Source organism: Nerophis ophidion, linkage group LG16, assembly GCF_033978795.1.
Source record: "Nerophis ophidion isolate RoL-2023_Sa linkage group LG16, RoL_Noph_v1.0, whole genome shotgun sequence".
Taxonomy (NCBI): domain Eukaryota; kingdom Metazoa; phylum Chordata; class Actinopteri; order Syngnathiformes; family Syngnathidae; genus Nerophis; species Nerophis ophidion.
In genome coordinates this window covers 2,853,856-2,868,855 of record NC_084626.1, presented here as the reverse complement: position 1 = coordinate 2,868,855, position 15,000 = coordinate 2,853,856, and the positions used below count along the sequence as shown (strand labels likewise).

Here is a 15,000-nt window from a genome sequence, read left to right as displayed (position 1 = left end):
AATGTTTTATGACACTATTTGGTCAACATCGCTTTGTCCTACTCATTTCGGCGGTTCTTGAACTCACCATAGTGTGGACTGTGACGCAACACTTTGTTTACATGTAAAACTTTCCAATCCTCCTTTGTCTCATTCTGTCCACCAAACGTTTTATGACACTATTTGGTCAACATCGCTTTGTCCTACTCATTTCGGCGGTTCTTGAACCCACCATAGTGATGCAACACTTTGTTTACATGTAAAATGTTCCAATCCTCCTTTGTCTCATTTTGTCCACCAAACGTTCTATACTGTGCGTGGATGCACAAAGGTGAGCTTTGTTGACGCTATTGACTTGCTGGAGTGTGAATCAGGCATATTTGGTCAGTGCAAGCAAACCAATGCTAACATATTGCATCAACATGCCTCGTTTGTAGGTATATTTGTGCTAATTTAATTTCCATTACTTTAATCCTCTTTGGGTTTCATGACACATTATCTGTATGTAATATTGGCTGCATTTCATGTTGTTCCAGACCACAGCAAACGCTACCTAGCCTGTCAAAGATTGTAATACGTCTATTTAACTTGGACACACAAATTTATACGTTTGGCCATTCTAAGCCAGTCATTTCCAGAAATTAACTCAGCTCCTGAGAAGCCTGTGATTTACTGACAGTTTTTAATGTTGTAAAAATGTGTAGAATAAATATTACATTTCAACATTTCAGTGAACAAAGACTTTCTTTAGCTTGCGACACAAAGTCATTTTGATAGTAGGCTATTATAGCTCATATAGACACTTACGTTATGTGTTGTCTTTATTATAACACTTATATAAGACTTTTAAAGTCATTTTGATAGTAGGCTATTATAGCTAATATAGACACTTACATCATGTGTTGTCTTCATTAACACTCATATGAGGCTTTTAATGTCATTTTTGATAGACTATTATAGCTAATATAGACACTTGCTGTACATCATGTCTTGTCTTCATTATAACACTTATATAAGACTTTTAAAGTCATTTTGATAGTAGGCTAATATAGACACTTTAATCACGTGTTGCCTTCATTATAACACTTATATAAGACTTTTAAAGTCATTTTGATAGTAGGCTAACGTAGACACTTACATCATGTGTTGTCTTCATTATAACACTTATGTAAGACTTCTAAAGTAATTTTGATAGGAGGCTAATATAGACACTTACATAATGTATTGTCTTTATTATAACACTTATATAAAACTTTTAAAGTCATTTGATAGTAGGCGAATATAGCTAATATGGACACTTAAGTCGTCTGTTGTCTTCATTATAACACTTATATAAGACTTTTAAAGTCATTTTGATAGTAGGCAAATATAGACACTTTAATCACGCGTTGCCTTCATTATAAAACTTATATAAGACTTTTAAAGTCATTTTGATAGTAGGCTAATATAGCTAATATTGACACTTTAATCACGTGTTGCCTTCATTATAACACTTATATAAGACTTTTAAAGTTATTTTGATAGTACGCATATATAACTGATATAGACACTTACGTCATGTGTTGCCTTCATTATAACACTTATGTAACACTTTTAAAGTCATTTTGATAGGAGGCTAATATAGATACTTTAATTATGTGTTGTCTTCATTATAACACTTACATAAGACTTTTAAAGTAATTTTGATAGTAGGCTAATATAGATACTTTAATCATGTGTTGTCTTCATTATAACACGTACATAATACTTTTAAAGTCATTTTGATAGTAGGCTAATATAGCTAATATAGACACTTACGTCATTCGTTGCCTTCATTATAACACTTATATAAGACTTTTAAAGTCATTTTGATAGTAGGCTAATATAGACACTTTATAGTGTTGTCTTCACTATAACACTTAAAAAGACTTTTAAAGTCATTTTGTAGTAGGCTAATATAGACACTTTATTATGTTGTCTTCACTATAACACTTAAAAAGACTTTTAAAGTCATTTTGATAGTAGGCTATTATAGCTAATATAGACACATCATGTGTTGCCTTCATTATAACACTTATATAAGACTTTTAAAGTCATCCTAATAGTAGGCTAATATAGACACTTACATAATGTATTGTCTTCATTATAACACTTATGTAGGACTTTTGAAGTAATTTTTATAGTAGGCTAATATAGCCATTATAGACACTTAAGTCATGTATTGTCTCCATTATAACACTTATATAGGAATTTTAAAGTCATTTTGATAGTAGGCTAATATAGCTAATATAGACACTCAAGTTGTGTGTTGTCTTCATTATAAGACTTTTAAAGTAATTTTGATAGTAGGCTAATATTGACACTCTAATCACGTGTTGCCTTCATTATAACACTTATATAAGACTTTTATAGTCATTTTGATAGTAGGCTAATATAGACACTTACATCATGTGTTGTCTTCATTATAACACTTACATAAGACTTTTAAAGTCATTTTAATAGTAGGCTAATATAGACACTTACATAATGTGTTGTCTTCATTACAACACTTATATGACTTTTAAAGTCATTTTGATAGTAGGCTAACATAGATACTTACATCATGTGATGTCTTCATTATAACATAAGACTTTTAAAGTAATTTTGATAGTAGGCATATATAGCTGATATAGACACTTATGTCATGTGTTGCCTTCATTATAACACTTATATTAAACTTTTAAAGTCATTTTGATAGTAGGCTAATATAGACACTTTAATCATGTGTTGTTTTCATTATAACACAAGACTTTTAAAGTCATTTTGATAGTAGGCTTCTATAGCTAATATAGACACTTACATCATGTGTTGTCTTCATTATAACACTTATATAAGACTTTTAAAGTCATTTTGATAGTAGGATAATATAGCTCAAATAGATACTTAGATAATGTGTTGTCTTCATTATTACACTTATATAAGACTTTTAAAGTCATTTCAATAGTAGGCATATACAGCTGATATAGACACTTACGTCATGTGTTGCCTTCATTATAACACTTATATTAAACTTTTAAAGTCATTTTGATAGTAGGCTAATAGACACTTTAACCATGTGTTGTTTTCATTATAACACTTAGATAAGACTTTTAAAGTCATTTTGATAGTAGGCTACTATAGCTAATATAGACACTTAGATAATGTGTTGTCTTCATTATAACACTTATATAAGACTTTTAAAGTCATTTCGATAGTAGGCATATACAGCTGATATAGACACTTACGTCATGTGTTGCCTTCATCATAACACTTATATTAAACTTTTAAAGTCATTTTGATAGTAGGCTAATATAGACACTTTAATCGTGTGTTGTCTTCATTATAACACTTATATGGGACTTTTAAAGTCATTTTGATAGTAGGCTAATATAGCTGATATAGACACTTAAATAATGTGTTGTCTTCATTATAACACTTATATAAGACTTTTCATTTTTTGCGGCTCCAGACAGATGTGTTTTTTTGTATTCTTGGCCCAATATGGGTCTTTCAACGTTTTGGGCTGCCGCCCCCTGGTCTAAGGGATACTTGGGGTCATTTGGGGGAATGTTTCCAATCAACAAGACATTTCTTCATCTTTCACCAATCAAAGTGTCTTACTCTTGTCGCTGAGCATCTCCAAAGGCACCTCGCCCTGAGGCGACTCGTCCAGGTCGCCATAGTGCAGCACTTTGTGGTTCAGAGAGAGTCTGCAGAACCAAAACTTCTCTGCAAGACAAGCGTGGAAGGCCGGGGGTCAACACACGTCGCGCCCCTTCAGCGAGACAGCGGAGTGAGCGCTACCTTGCCTGCGGCGGTTCCCCACTTTCCGGAAACAGCTGCCCTCGCACAGCCGATTGAGCCGCTGCTGCTTGATGAGCTCCAGGATCTCCGGCTGGATTCTCTCTCGCAGCTCGCTGCAGAGACAAAGACCGCGTGAGTCGACAGACGCTTTTTTTTTTGCTTTTCGAGACACGCGGTTGGTTGACACTGACATGATGGGCGGGGACTGGAAGTCATCCTGGCTCATTCTCTCCGACTGTCGGAGCCGGAGTATCTCTGAGTAGCTGAGGCCGCGCAGCTTGTTCTTCAGTTGGTCCAAAGACGAGGGCTTCATGGCCAGGGCTCTGGTGATCTGCTCCCGGGCCACCTGCATCACCTGTTGCCAAGACACAAACAATCATCTATTTATTATTATTGTATGTGTGAATGTCCAAACATTAAGACATAAACAATTATAGACCAAAATAATCAACTATTTATTATTATTGTGCGAATGTCCAAACAGTCACACGTATACAAATCTACACCAAACAATCATCTATTTATTATTATTATTGTGTGAATGTCTTTTAAAAAAAATCACACATACAATTTTACACCAAAACAATTTATTTATTACTATTGTATATGTGTGAATGTCCAACATTTGCACACATACAATTTCACACCCAAAAAATCAACTATTTATTATTATCTTACTATTGTGTGAATGTCCCAAAAAAATCATACATATACAATTTTACACCAAAAAAATCATCAATGTATTATTATTGTATGTGTGAATGTCCAGGGGTTCACACATATACAATTTTACATCAAACAATCATCTATTTATTATTATTGTATGTGTGAATGTCCAAACATTAAGACATATACAATTATACACCAACAAAATGAACTATTTATCATTATTATTATTGTGTGAATGTCTAATCACACAATTTTACACCAAAACAATTTATTTATTACTATTGTATATGTGTGAATGTCCAAGCATTCACACATATACAATTTTACATCAAACAATCATCTATATATTATTATTGTGTGAATGTCTAAACAATCACACATTAACAATTTTACACCAAAACAATTTATTTACTACTATTGTATATGTGTGAATGTCCAAGCGTTCACAAATATACAATTTTACATCAAACAATCATCTATTTACTATTATTGTATGTGTGAATGTCCAAACATTAAGACATATACAATTATACACCAACAAAATCAACTATTTATTAGTATTATTGTGTGAATGTCTAATCACACAAACAATTTTACACCAAAACTATTTATTTATGACTGTTGTATATATGTGAATGTCCAAGCATTCACACATATACAATTTTACATCAAACAATCCTCTATATATTATTGTGTGAATGTTTAAACAATCACACATTAACAATTTTACACCAAAACAATTTATTTACTACTATTGTATATGTGTGAATGTCCAAGCGTTCACACATATACAATTTTACATCAAACAATCATCTATTTATTATTATTGTATGTGTGAATGTCCAAACATTAAGACATATACAATTATACACCAACAAAATCAACTATTTATTATTATTATTAATATTATTGTGTGAATGTCAACAGAATCACACATATGCAATTCTATACCAAAAAAATCATATTTATTATTATTGTGTGAATGTCCAAACAATCACAGATATACAATTTTACATCAAACAATCATCTATTCATCATTGTATGCGTGAATGTCCAAGCAATCACAGATATACAAATTTTACACCAAACAATCATCAATGTATTATTATTGTATATGTGTGAATGTCCAAGCGTTCACACATATACAGTTATACACCAACAAAATCAACTATTTATTATTATTATTAATATTATTGTGTGAATGTCAAAAGAATCACACATATGCAAATCTATACCAAAAAAATCATATTTATTATTATTGTGTGAATGTCCAAACAATCACAGATATACAATTTTACATCAAACAATCATCTATTCATCATTATTGTATGCGTGAATGTCCAAGCAATCACAGATATACAAATTTTACACCAAACAATCATCAATGTATTATTATTGTATATGTGTGAATGTCCAAGCGTTCACACATAAACAATTTTACATCAATCATCCATCTATTTGTTATTATTATATTGTGTGAATGTCCAAAAATTAAGACATATACAATTATATACCAAGAAAATCAAAATATTATTATTATGTGAATGTCCAAACATTCACACAGATACAATTTTACACCAAATAATCATCAATGTATTATTATTGTATGTGTGAATGTCCAAGCGTTCACACATATACAATTATAGACCAATAAAATCAACTATTTATTATTATTGTGTGAATGTCCAAACATTCACACGTATATAATTTTACATCAAACAATCATCAATGTATTATTATTGTATATTTATGAATGTACAAGCGTTCACACATATACAATTTTACATCAAACAATCATCTATTTATTATAGACCAATAAAATCAACTATTTATTATTATTATTGCTATTGTGTGAATGTCCAAAAAATCACACACATACAATTTTACACCAAAAAAATCATCAATGTATTATTATTGTATATGTGTGAATGTCCAAGCTTTTGGACATTTACAATTTTACATCAAACAATCATCTATTTATTATTATTGTGTGTGTGAATGTCCCAAAAATTAAGACATATACAATTATACACCAACAAAATCAACTTTGTATTATTATTATTACTATTATTATTGTGTGAATGTCGAAACATTCACACATATAGAATTTTACACCAAAAAAATCATCAATGTATTATTATTGTATGTGTGAATGTCCACGCTTTCACACATATACAATTTTACATCAAACAATCATCTATTTATTACTATTGTATGTGTGTGAATGTTGGACATTCACACACATACAATTATAAACCAACAAAATCAACTATTTATTATTATTATTACTATTGTGTGAATGTCCCAAAAAAATCACACATACAATTTTTCACCAAAAAATCATCAATGTATTATTATTGTATATGTGTGATAAATGGGTTGTACTTGTATAGCGCTTTTCTACCTTCAAGGTACTCAAAGCGCTTTGACACTACTTCCACATTTACCCATTCACACATTGATGTGTGAATGTCCAAGCTTTCACTCATATACAATTTTACATCAAACAGTCATCTATTTATTATTATTGTATGTGTGAATGTCCAAACATTCACACATATAGAATTTTACACCAAACAATCATCAATGTATTATTATTGTATATGTGTGAATGTCCAAGCATTCACACATACAATTTTACATCAAACAATCATCTATTTATTATTGTATGTGTGAATGTTTTTTTTTTACCTGATTCAAACATTTCAACCCTCCACACACACAACTCTTCTGATATAGCGAATGCAAAACATGTTTTCCTTTTCCCAAATTCTTGGTTTTCCCGGAATTTCCAGGAATTTTTCTCCCTATTGACAATATATACAGATCGACTGCATATCCCACATTTCTCATCCTCTTTGAATCGTTCCACCATCCACACACTCAACTCACCCTGGACAATCAAACTACCATTTTTTCAAGCTCAAAAAAATTCCAGGAATTCCCGGTTTCCAAAGCACTAGTTTTACCTCTTCCTGAAAAGTTTTCACAGTCCCCATTTTTCAACGCCTTTTGACCATTTTACCTTCAAATCCTATCTCTTAGTTGGGACTACGAAAGTATTTTTGTTTTGGTATAAATTCCCGGGTTTCCCGAAATTGTAGGAATTCAGAAATACCTATTCTCAATTCAAACTGTTACTACGTCAAGATTTTTCAACCAATTCAAAAAAATTCTAACACCAACCCATTCATATCAATTAAGACAATTTTACTAGTATCAATATTTTCAAAAATTCCACAAATTTTACAGGAATTCCCATATTTCCAGGAAATCCCCAATCAAATGAATTGATTGTTTTACAATGCCCATAATTTTGTGTCATTTTTTTTACCTGATTCAAGCATTTCAACCATCCACACACCATCCATCCATCCATCTTCTTCCGCTTGTCCGAGCTCGGGTCGCGGGGGCAGCAGCCTAAGCAGGGAAGCCCGGACTTTCCTATCCCAAGCCACTTCAATTCCGAGGCGTTCCCAGGCCAGCCGGGAGACACTTTCCATCGTGTCCTGGGTCTTCCCCGTGGCCTCCTACCGGTTGGACGTGCCCTAACAACCTCCCTTGGGAGGCGTTCGGGTGGCATCCTGACAAGATGGCCAAACCACCTCATCTGGCTCCTCTCCATGTGGAGGAGCAGCAGCTTTACTTTGAGCTCCTCCCGGATGGCAGAGCTTCTCACCCTATCTCCACACGGCGGAGGAAACTCATTTCGGCCGCTTGTACCCGTGATCTTATCCTTTCGGTCATAACCCAAAGCTCATGACCATAAGTGAGGATGGGAAGGAACGTAGATCGACCGGTAAATTGAGAGTTTTGCCTTCCGGCTCAGCTCCTTCTTCACCACAACGGATCGGTACTACGTCCGCATTACTGAAGACACCGCACCGATCCGCCTGTCGATCTCACGATCCACTCTTCCCCCACTCGTGAACAAGACTCCTAGGTACTTGAACTCCACCACTTGGGGCAGGGTCTCCTCCCCAACCCGGAGATGGCACTCCACCCTTTTCCGGGAGAGAACCATGGACTTGGACTTGGAGGTGCTGATTCTCATTCCGGTCACTTCACACTCTGCTGGAACCGATCCAGTGAGAGCCTAAGATCCCGGCCAGATTAAGCCATCAGGACCACATCATCTGCAAAAAGCAGAGACCTAATCCCGCGGCCACCAAACCGGAACCCCTTAACGCCTTGACTGCGCCTAGAAATTCTGTCCATAAAAGTAATGAACAGAATGGGTGACAAAGGACAGCCTTGGCGGAGTCCAACCCTCACTGGAAAAGTGTCCGACTTACTGCCGGAAATTCGGACCAAGCTCTGACACTGATCATACAGGGAGCGGACCGCCACAATAAGAGAGTCCGATACCCCATACTCTCTGAGCACTCCCCACTGGACTTCCCGAGGGACACGGTCAAATGCCTTTTCCAAGTCCACAAAGCACATGTAGACTGGTTGGGCAGACTCCCATCAAGAACCCTGCCCAGAGTATAGAGCTGGTCCACAGTTCCACAACCAGGACGAAAACCACACTGTTCCTCCTGAATCCGGGGTTTGACTATCCGGCGTAGCCTCCTCTCCAGTACACCTGAATAAACCTTACCGGGAAGGCTGAGGAGTGTGATCCCACGATAGTTGGAACACACCCTCCGGTCCCCCTTCTTAAAGAGAGGAACCACCACCCCGGTCTGTCACACCACTTATCCGATATATAGAACGCAAAACATGATTCCCCTTTCCCAAATTCCTGGTTTTCCTGGAATTGCCAGGAATTTTCTCCCTATTGACGATATAGACAAATCAAAACCGTCGCACCATCCTCACACTCCACTCGCCCTGGACATTTAAGCATTGCAGTTCCGCTCACGCACAAAAAGGCCTTCACATGCAAATTCTATTTCAAAACCTAATTATGTCAGCAAACAACTTTCCTCATCTCAAGTCATTTAGATTCCCAATGTAGTGGAGACGTACTATTCTGCAAGAACGGATCGTTGCGACTTGTTGACGGGGAGGAAAGCGCTCTGAATTGCAATCGACAGCATTAAGAATTTAACTGTCGTGGAATATTAATTGAAGCAAAAGCCTTTCAGCCGTCAACTCCAATGGGACAGACACACACACACACACACACACAAACACACACACACACACACACACACACACACACTAGTTATCATTTGCAATGGGGACCAGGTTGTTGTTCGTGACTTGTGGGGACCACCCTTTCTACAGGTTGTGGAGGCATACAAAAAGTTGGCCACTGCCCAGTTAGCTCATACACATCTTTAAATGTCTGGATTGATGAAGTAATGTGCTCATCATACTTACTGGGGACTCTGGGGGAAAGAGTTAATATGGTTCATGGAGACCAATTTTAAATAATTTTGCATAATTCACACAAATTTGTACGTGACTAATGAGGACCATTAAAAAAAAAAAAAGAAATGCAAATGTCTCACACTCAAACTAACCAGTAAACATGTTTTATGGGCCAAAGCTTAAAAATCACTTAGGCATCTTCCGAATGGATCTGACTATCATTTAAAAAGGTTTCCCTTTAGAGCAGTAGTCCCCAACCACCAGGCCGTAGAATTATTATTTTTTTTTTATTTATTAAATCAACATAAAAAACACAATATACACTTACAATTAGTGCACCAACCCCAAAAAACTCCCTTTTTCACGACAAAAACCTCCCTTTTTCATGACAAAGAAACCCCTCCCCCGCGGGACAAATGATCAAGCATTGACCGGTCCGCAGCTACAAAAAAGTTGGGGACCACTGTCAGAAAAATTCAGTGTAAATTATCAAATAAAACCTTGTATTATATTGTGTTCCTGACGAGAAGAAAAAAAGGATGGATCTTTCCAAGAAGAATGCTGGACTTCCAGGCGGACGGATGGCAGAATCTGCCCAACTCCCAGAGGAACTCTTTTAAGTATTTTTACAAACCCTCTTTGATCTATTTTATGGGACTGTCTGTGACGTATTTTATGGGACTTTCTTTGATCTGTTCGGGAACCGAAGGCAATGCTGGTCACGACCCTCTTCCATGAGGAAGCAGAAGGAGGGGGGTGAAAATCACGAGAACGATCTTGGGGCAGAGCATGGTGCAGGATTTGTACAGGCAGTACAATGGCCATGCCTCTCCTCGGATAAGACTATAAATTTAATTCGGTCTCTGTTTGATTCTTTGCCTTTTTGTCTTGTTTAATAGATGTCATCAATGTTTGAACCTGACAACCACTGCTTTAGGGCAGTGTTTTTCAACCTTTTTTAAGGCAAGGCACATTTTGTCATAAAAAAAAATCCGGAGGCACACCACCAGCAGAAAACTGCTGGTGTAACAAAATGTACTTTGTGTTAGCAAGCAAGGCTATCTACGTTGTTGCTATCCTTATTTTTGTGGACATTGTTGATTGTCGCGTCACGTACGGATGTACTTTGTGGACGCCGTAGGTTTTTGCTGTCGTCCAGCATTCTGTCTCTGTTTACTTTATAGCCAGTTCAGTATGACTTTCGTTTTGCGTAGCCTATTCCTTTCCCTTTCGTTCATTTTGGGTTTAAGCATTACATACCTTTTTTACCTGCACGCTGCCTCCCACTGTGGTCTGCATATCGGGATTGATTGATTGAAACGTTTATTGGTAGATTGCACAGTACAGTACATATTCCATACAATTGACCACCTGAATACGTTTTTCAATTTCCATCCTTGTCTTACCCGACACATTCTGACTTTTACAAAGCAATGCTGCCACCACCTGACATGGAGTTTCACGTGGTTACCCAGCCGAGCTTTACACGGCACAGACACTAAGCAACGGCACATTATTTGCAGATTATTATTATAGATTTGCAAAAAATATTTTTGGCATAAATTAGGTGAAGTTGCATAATTTCCCACGGCACACCAGACAATACCTCACGGCACACTAGTGGTTGAAAAACACTGCTTTAGGGGACCTGTGTTTTGGTCCCCATACCGTCAGAAGGCCCCTAAAAAAAAGCGATGTCCCCATTAAGTAAGCATTGCCAGAACACACACACACACACATTGAGGCATAAAAATAATTAGGTAAAATGGCCACTGCCCAGTTAGCTCATACACGTCTTTAAAGGGGAACTTTATCACCAGACCTATGTAAGCATCAATATATACCTTGATGTTGCAGAAAAAAGACCATATATTTTTTTAACCGATTTCCGAACTCTAAATGGGTGAATTTCGGCGAATTAAACGCCTTTCTATTTATCGCTCTCTGAGCGATGACGTCAGAACGTGACATCACCTAGGTAGTCAATGCCATTTTCTCCACCACATTACACGCAGCAAGTCAGATCAGCTCTGTTATTTTCCGTTTTTTCGACTGTTTTCCGTTACCTTGGAGACATCATGCCTCGTCGGTGTGCTGTCGGAGGGCTTAACAACACGATCAGGGACGGATTCAAGTTGATATACGTAGAATGTGCATCGATTAGCACGGAATGCTAATCGATGCTAACATACTATATAGGCTAGCTGTATGTACATATTGCATCGTTATGCCTCATTTGTAGCTATACTTGCATCCAGCCTTTCCCTCCATCCACATTTAATGCCAAACAAACACATACCAATCGACGGATTTAAGTTGCTCCAGTGTCAAAAGATGCGAAAGTACCTCGTTTGGTTTTTACTGGCGATGCTACGACAGAGATGGCAAGAATGTCTGGATATCCTGCGACACTCACAGAGATGGCAAGAATGTCTGGATATCCTGCGACACTCAAAGCAGATGCATTCCCACCGATAAAGTCAACGAAATCCCAAAGGTGAGTTTTGTTGATGTTATTGACTTATGTGCTAATCAGACATATTTGGTCGCGGCATGACTGCCAGCTAATCGATGCTAACATGCTATTTAGGTTAGCTCTATGTACATTTGTAGCTGTATTGGCATCCAGCGTTTCCTTCCACCCACATTTAATGCCAAACAAACACTTACCAATTCACGGATTTAAGTTGATCCAGTGTCACAAGATACAAAAATTCCAATCGTTGGTCTGCACATTTTACCGGCGATGCTTAGGCAAACATGGCCGAATAGCGTCAATAGCTATTCGCTAAATAGCTTCAGTTTCTTCTTCAATTTCGTTTTCGCTATCTGCCTCCATACTCCAACCATCCGTTTCAATACATGCGTAATCTGTTGAATCGCTTAAACCGCTGAAATCCGAGTCTGAATCCGAGCTAATGTCGCTATATCTTGCTGTGCTATCCACCATTTGTTTGTATTGGCATCGCTATGTGACGTCATAGGGAAATAGACAGTGGCTTCGCAGATAGCGAAAATCAGGCACTTTAAAGCTTTTTTTAGGGATATTCCGGGACGGGTAACATTTTGAAAAAAACTTAAAAAAATAAAATAAGCCACTGGGAACTGATTTTTATTGGTTTTAATCCTTCTGAAATTGTGATAATGCTCCCCCTTAAATCTCTGGATTGATGAAGTAATGTGCTGATCATTCTTAATGGGGACGCCGGGGAAAAAGAGTTAATCTGGTTAGTTTTGCATAATACACACACATTTTGACGTGACTACTGAGGACCATTTAAAAAAAAACAAAAAAAAAAACAAGGATGTACAAATGTCTCACACTCAAACTAACCAGTAAACATATTTTATGGGCCAAAGCTTAAAAATCACTAAGGCATCTTTAGATTGGATCTGACTATCATTTAAAAGGTCCCCTTAAGAAGCCTGTGTAAACAGAGCGATGTCTCCATTAAGTAAGCATTGCCAGAACCCACACACACACACACACACACACGATACACACTTTGTTCACTTTCACACAGAGCAATGGAGCGAAATACGATATAATGAGGCTTTCAAACTGTGAATACTTTTTTCCTGTGGAAAGGGAGTTCCTCGCCGTCTGGAATAATAAGATGTGCATAATATACAAAACATTTTGGAGTGTGTGTTTGTAACAATTTGGGTCTGAATAATTTTTCTTTATGTGCATGGAGTAGAAATTCAACAAAGCCGCAGCCATTTACACAGGAGCTGCCGGTCCGTGGGCGATAAATAACCAGATGCAAACATAAATATCCAACAATAAACATGTTCTCTGACTGTGTGCATGAAAACTGAGAATTATTCAAACATTTTTCTGGAACTGAGTCTCATTTGAACGTGCAGGCAAACCTAATAAAACCTAACAGACGCTACTAAATGACATTATATTTCCAGGAATACTACCTACGGAGCATTTAAACAGTTTTATTTGTCATTCCAGAAATATGCATTTCATTGCTTTTGCTCACATATAGTACTGATTTGCTCTTTGAGTTAAGACAAGATGAGAAAGGAGAAGAGTTTATGTTTTTACAGTAGTGCTGCCAAATGATTGACTAATTTCATCAGATGAAATGATAAATGGTCTCTATTCATATAGTCTTTTACTATACAAAGCACTTTACATGATACATCACACTCACACACTGATGGCCAAGATGCCATGCAAGGCGCGGAATCAAACCTGGAACCCTAAAGCTGTTGGCACAGCCGCTCTGCCATCTGCGCTAATTTAATCACATTAAATTAGATTATCATCAATTACATACTTCAAATTAACTCATAAAAATAATATTTAAGGCAAGTGTTGCCTTAAATATGTATACCCACACACAAATATATATACACATATATCTATATATATATTTATAGATACACACATATATATATATATCTATATATATATTTATAGATACACACATACATATATATATATATGTATATATATTTCCACATACATTTACATATATATATACATATATACATACATGTATATATATACATATTTATACACATATGTATGTATATATATATATATATATATATTGTACACACAGATATATATACATATATGTACATACATATATATATATATACACACACATACACACAAATACTGTACATACATACACACATGCATACATACATACATACTATATATATATATATATATATACATACACACACATATTTACATATATATATATATATATATATACACACACACAGATATTTACACACATATATATATATATATATATATATATATATATATATACACACACACACACATATATATATATACACACATATTTACATATATATATATATATACACACATATATACATATATACACACATATATATATACATGTGTGTATATATATATATATATGTGTGTATATATATATATATATATATATATATGTAAATATATGTGTGTATATATATATGTGTGTGTACACACATACATATATATATATATATATATATACATACATACACACACATAATGTATATACATACACACATACATATACATATATATGAACTGTTTAATTCATTATTAAAATAAACTTGTCAGCTTTTTGTCATATGATGATTCCTTTTTGTATATTTTTATATTGTAATAGAGGGAGGTAATTAAAAAAAAAAAAAAATGTATTAAGTACATTTATATGTACATGTAGTTGCTGTATCAGG

At 35.5% G+C, this 15,000-nt stretch overlaps 1 protein-coding gene across 6 annotated transcripts in view; it reads right to left on the bottom strand.

The window, feature by feature from the left end:
• The window catches only part of elmo2 (engulfment and cell motility 2), an 87,014-nt gene that overhangs the window by 9,135 nt on the left and 62,879 nt on the right, over positions 1-15,000 (bottom strand). For all 6 annotated transcript variants that reach the window (XM_061922574.1, XM_061922572.1, XM_061922576.1 and 3 more), the window contains 3 exons: positions 3,972-4,135; positions 3,781-3,893; positions 3,598-3,705 (listed from right to left, as the gene is read on the bottom strand). In XM_061922574.1, coding sequence (XP_061778558.1) covers positions 3,598-3,705; positions 3,781-3,893; positions 3,972-4,135 — 385 coding nt within the window. The remainder of the gene's footprint in view (positions 1-3,597; positions 3,706-3,780; positions 3,894-3,971; positions 4,136-15,000) is intronic.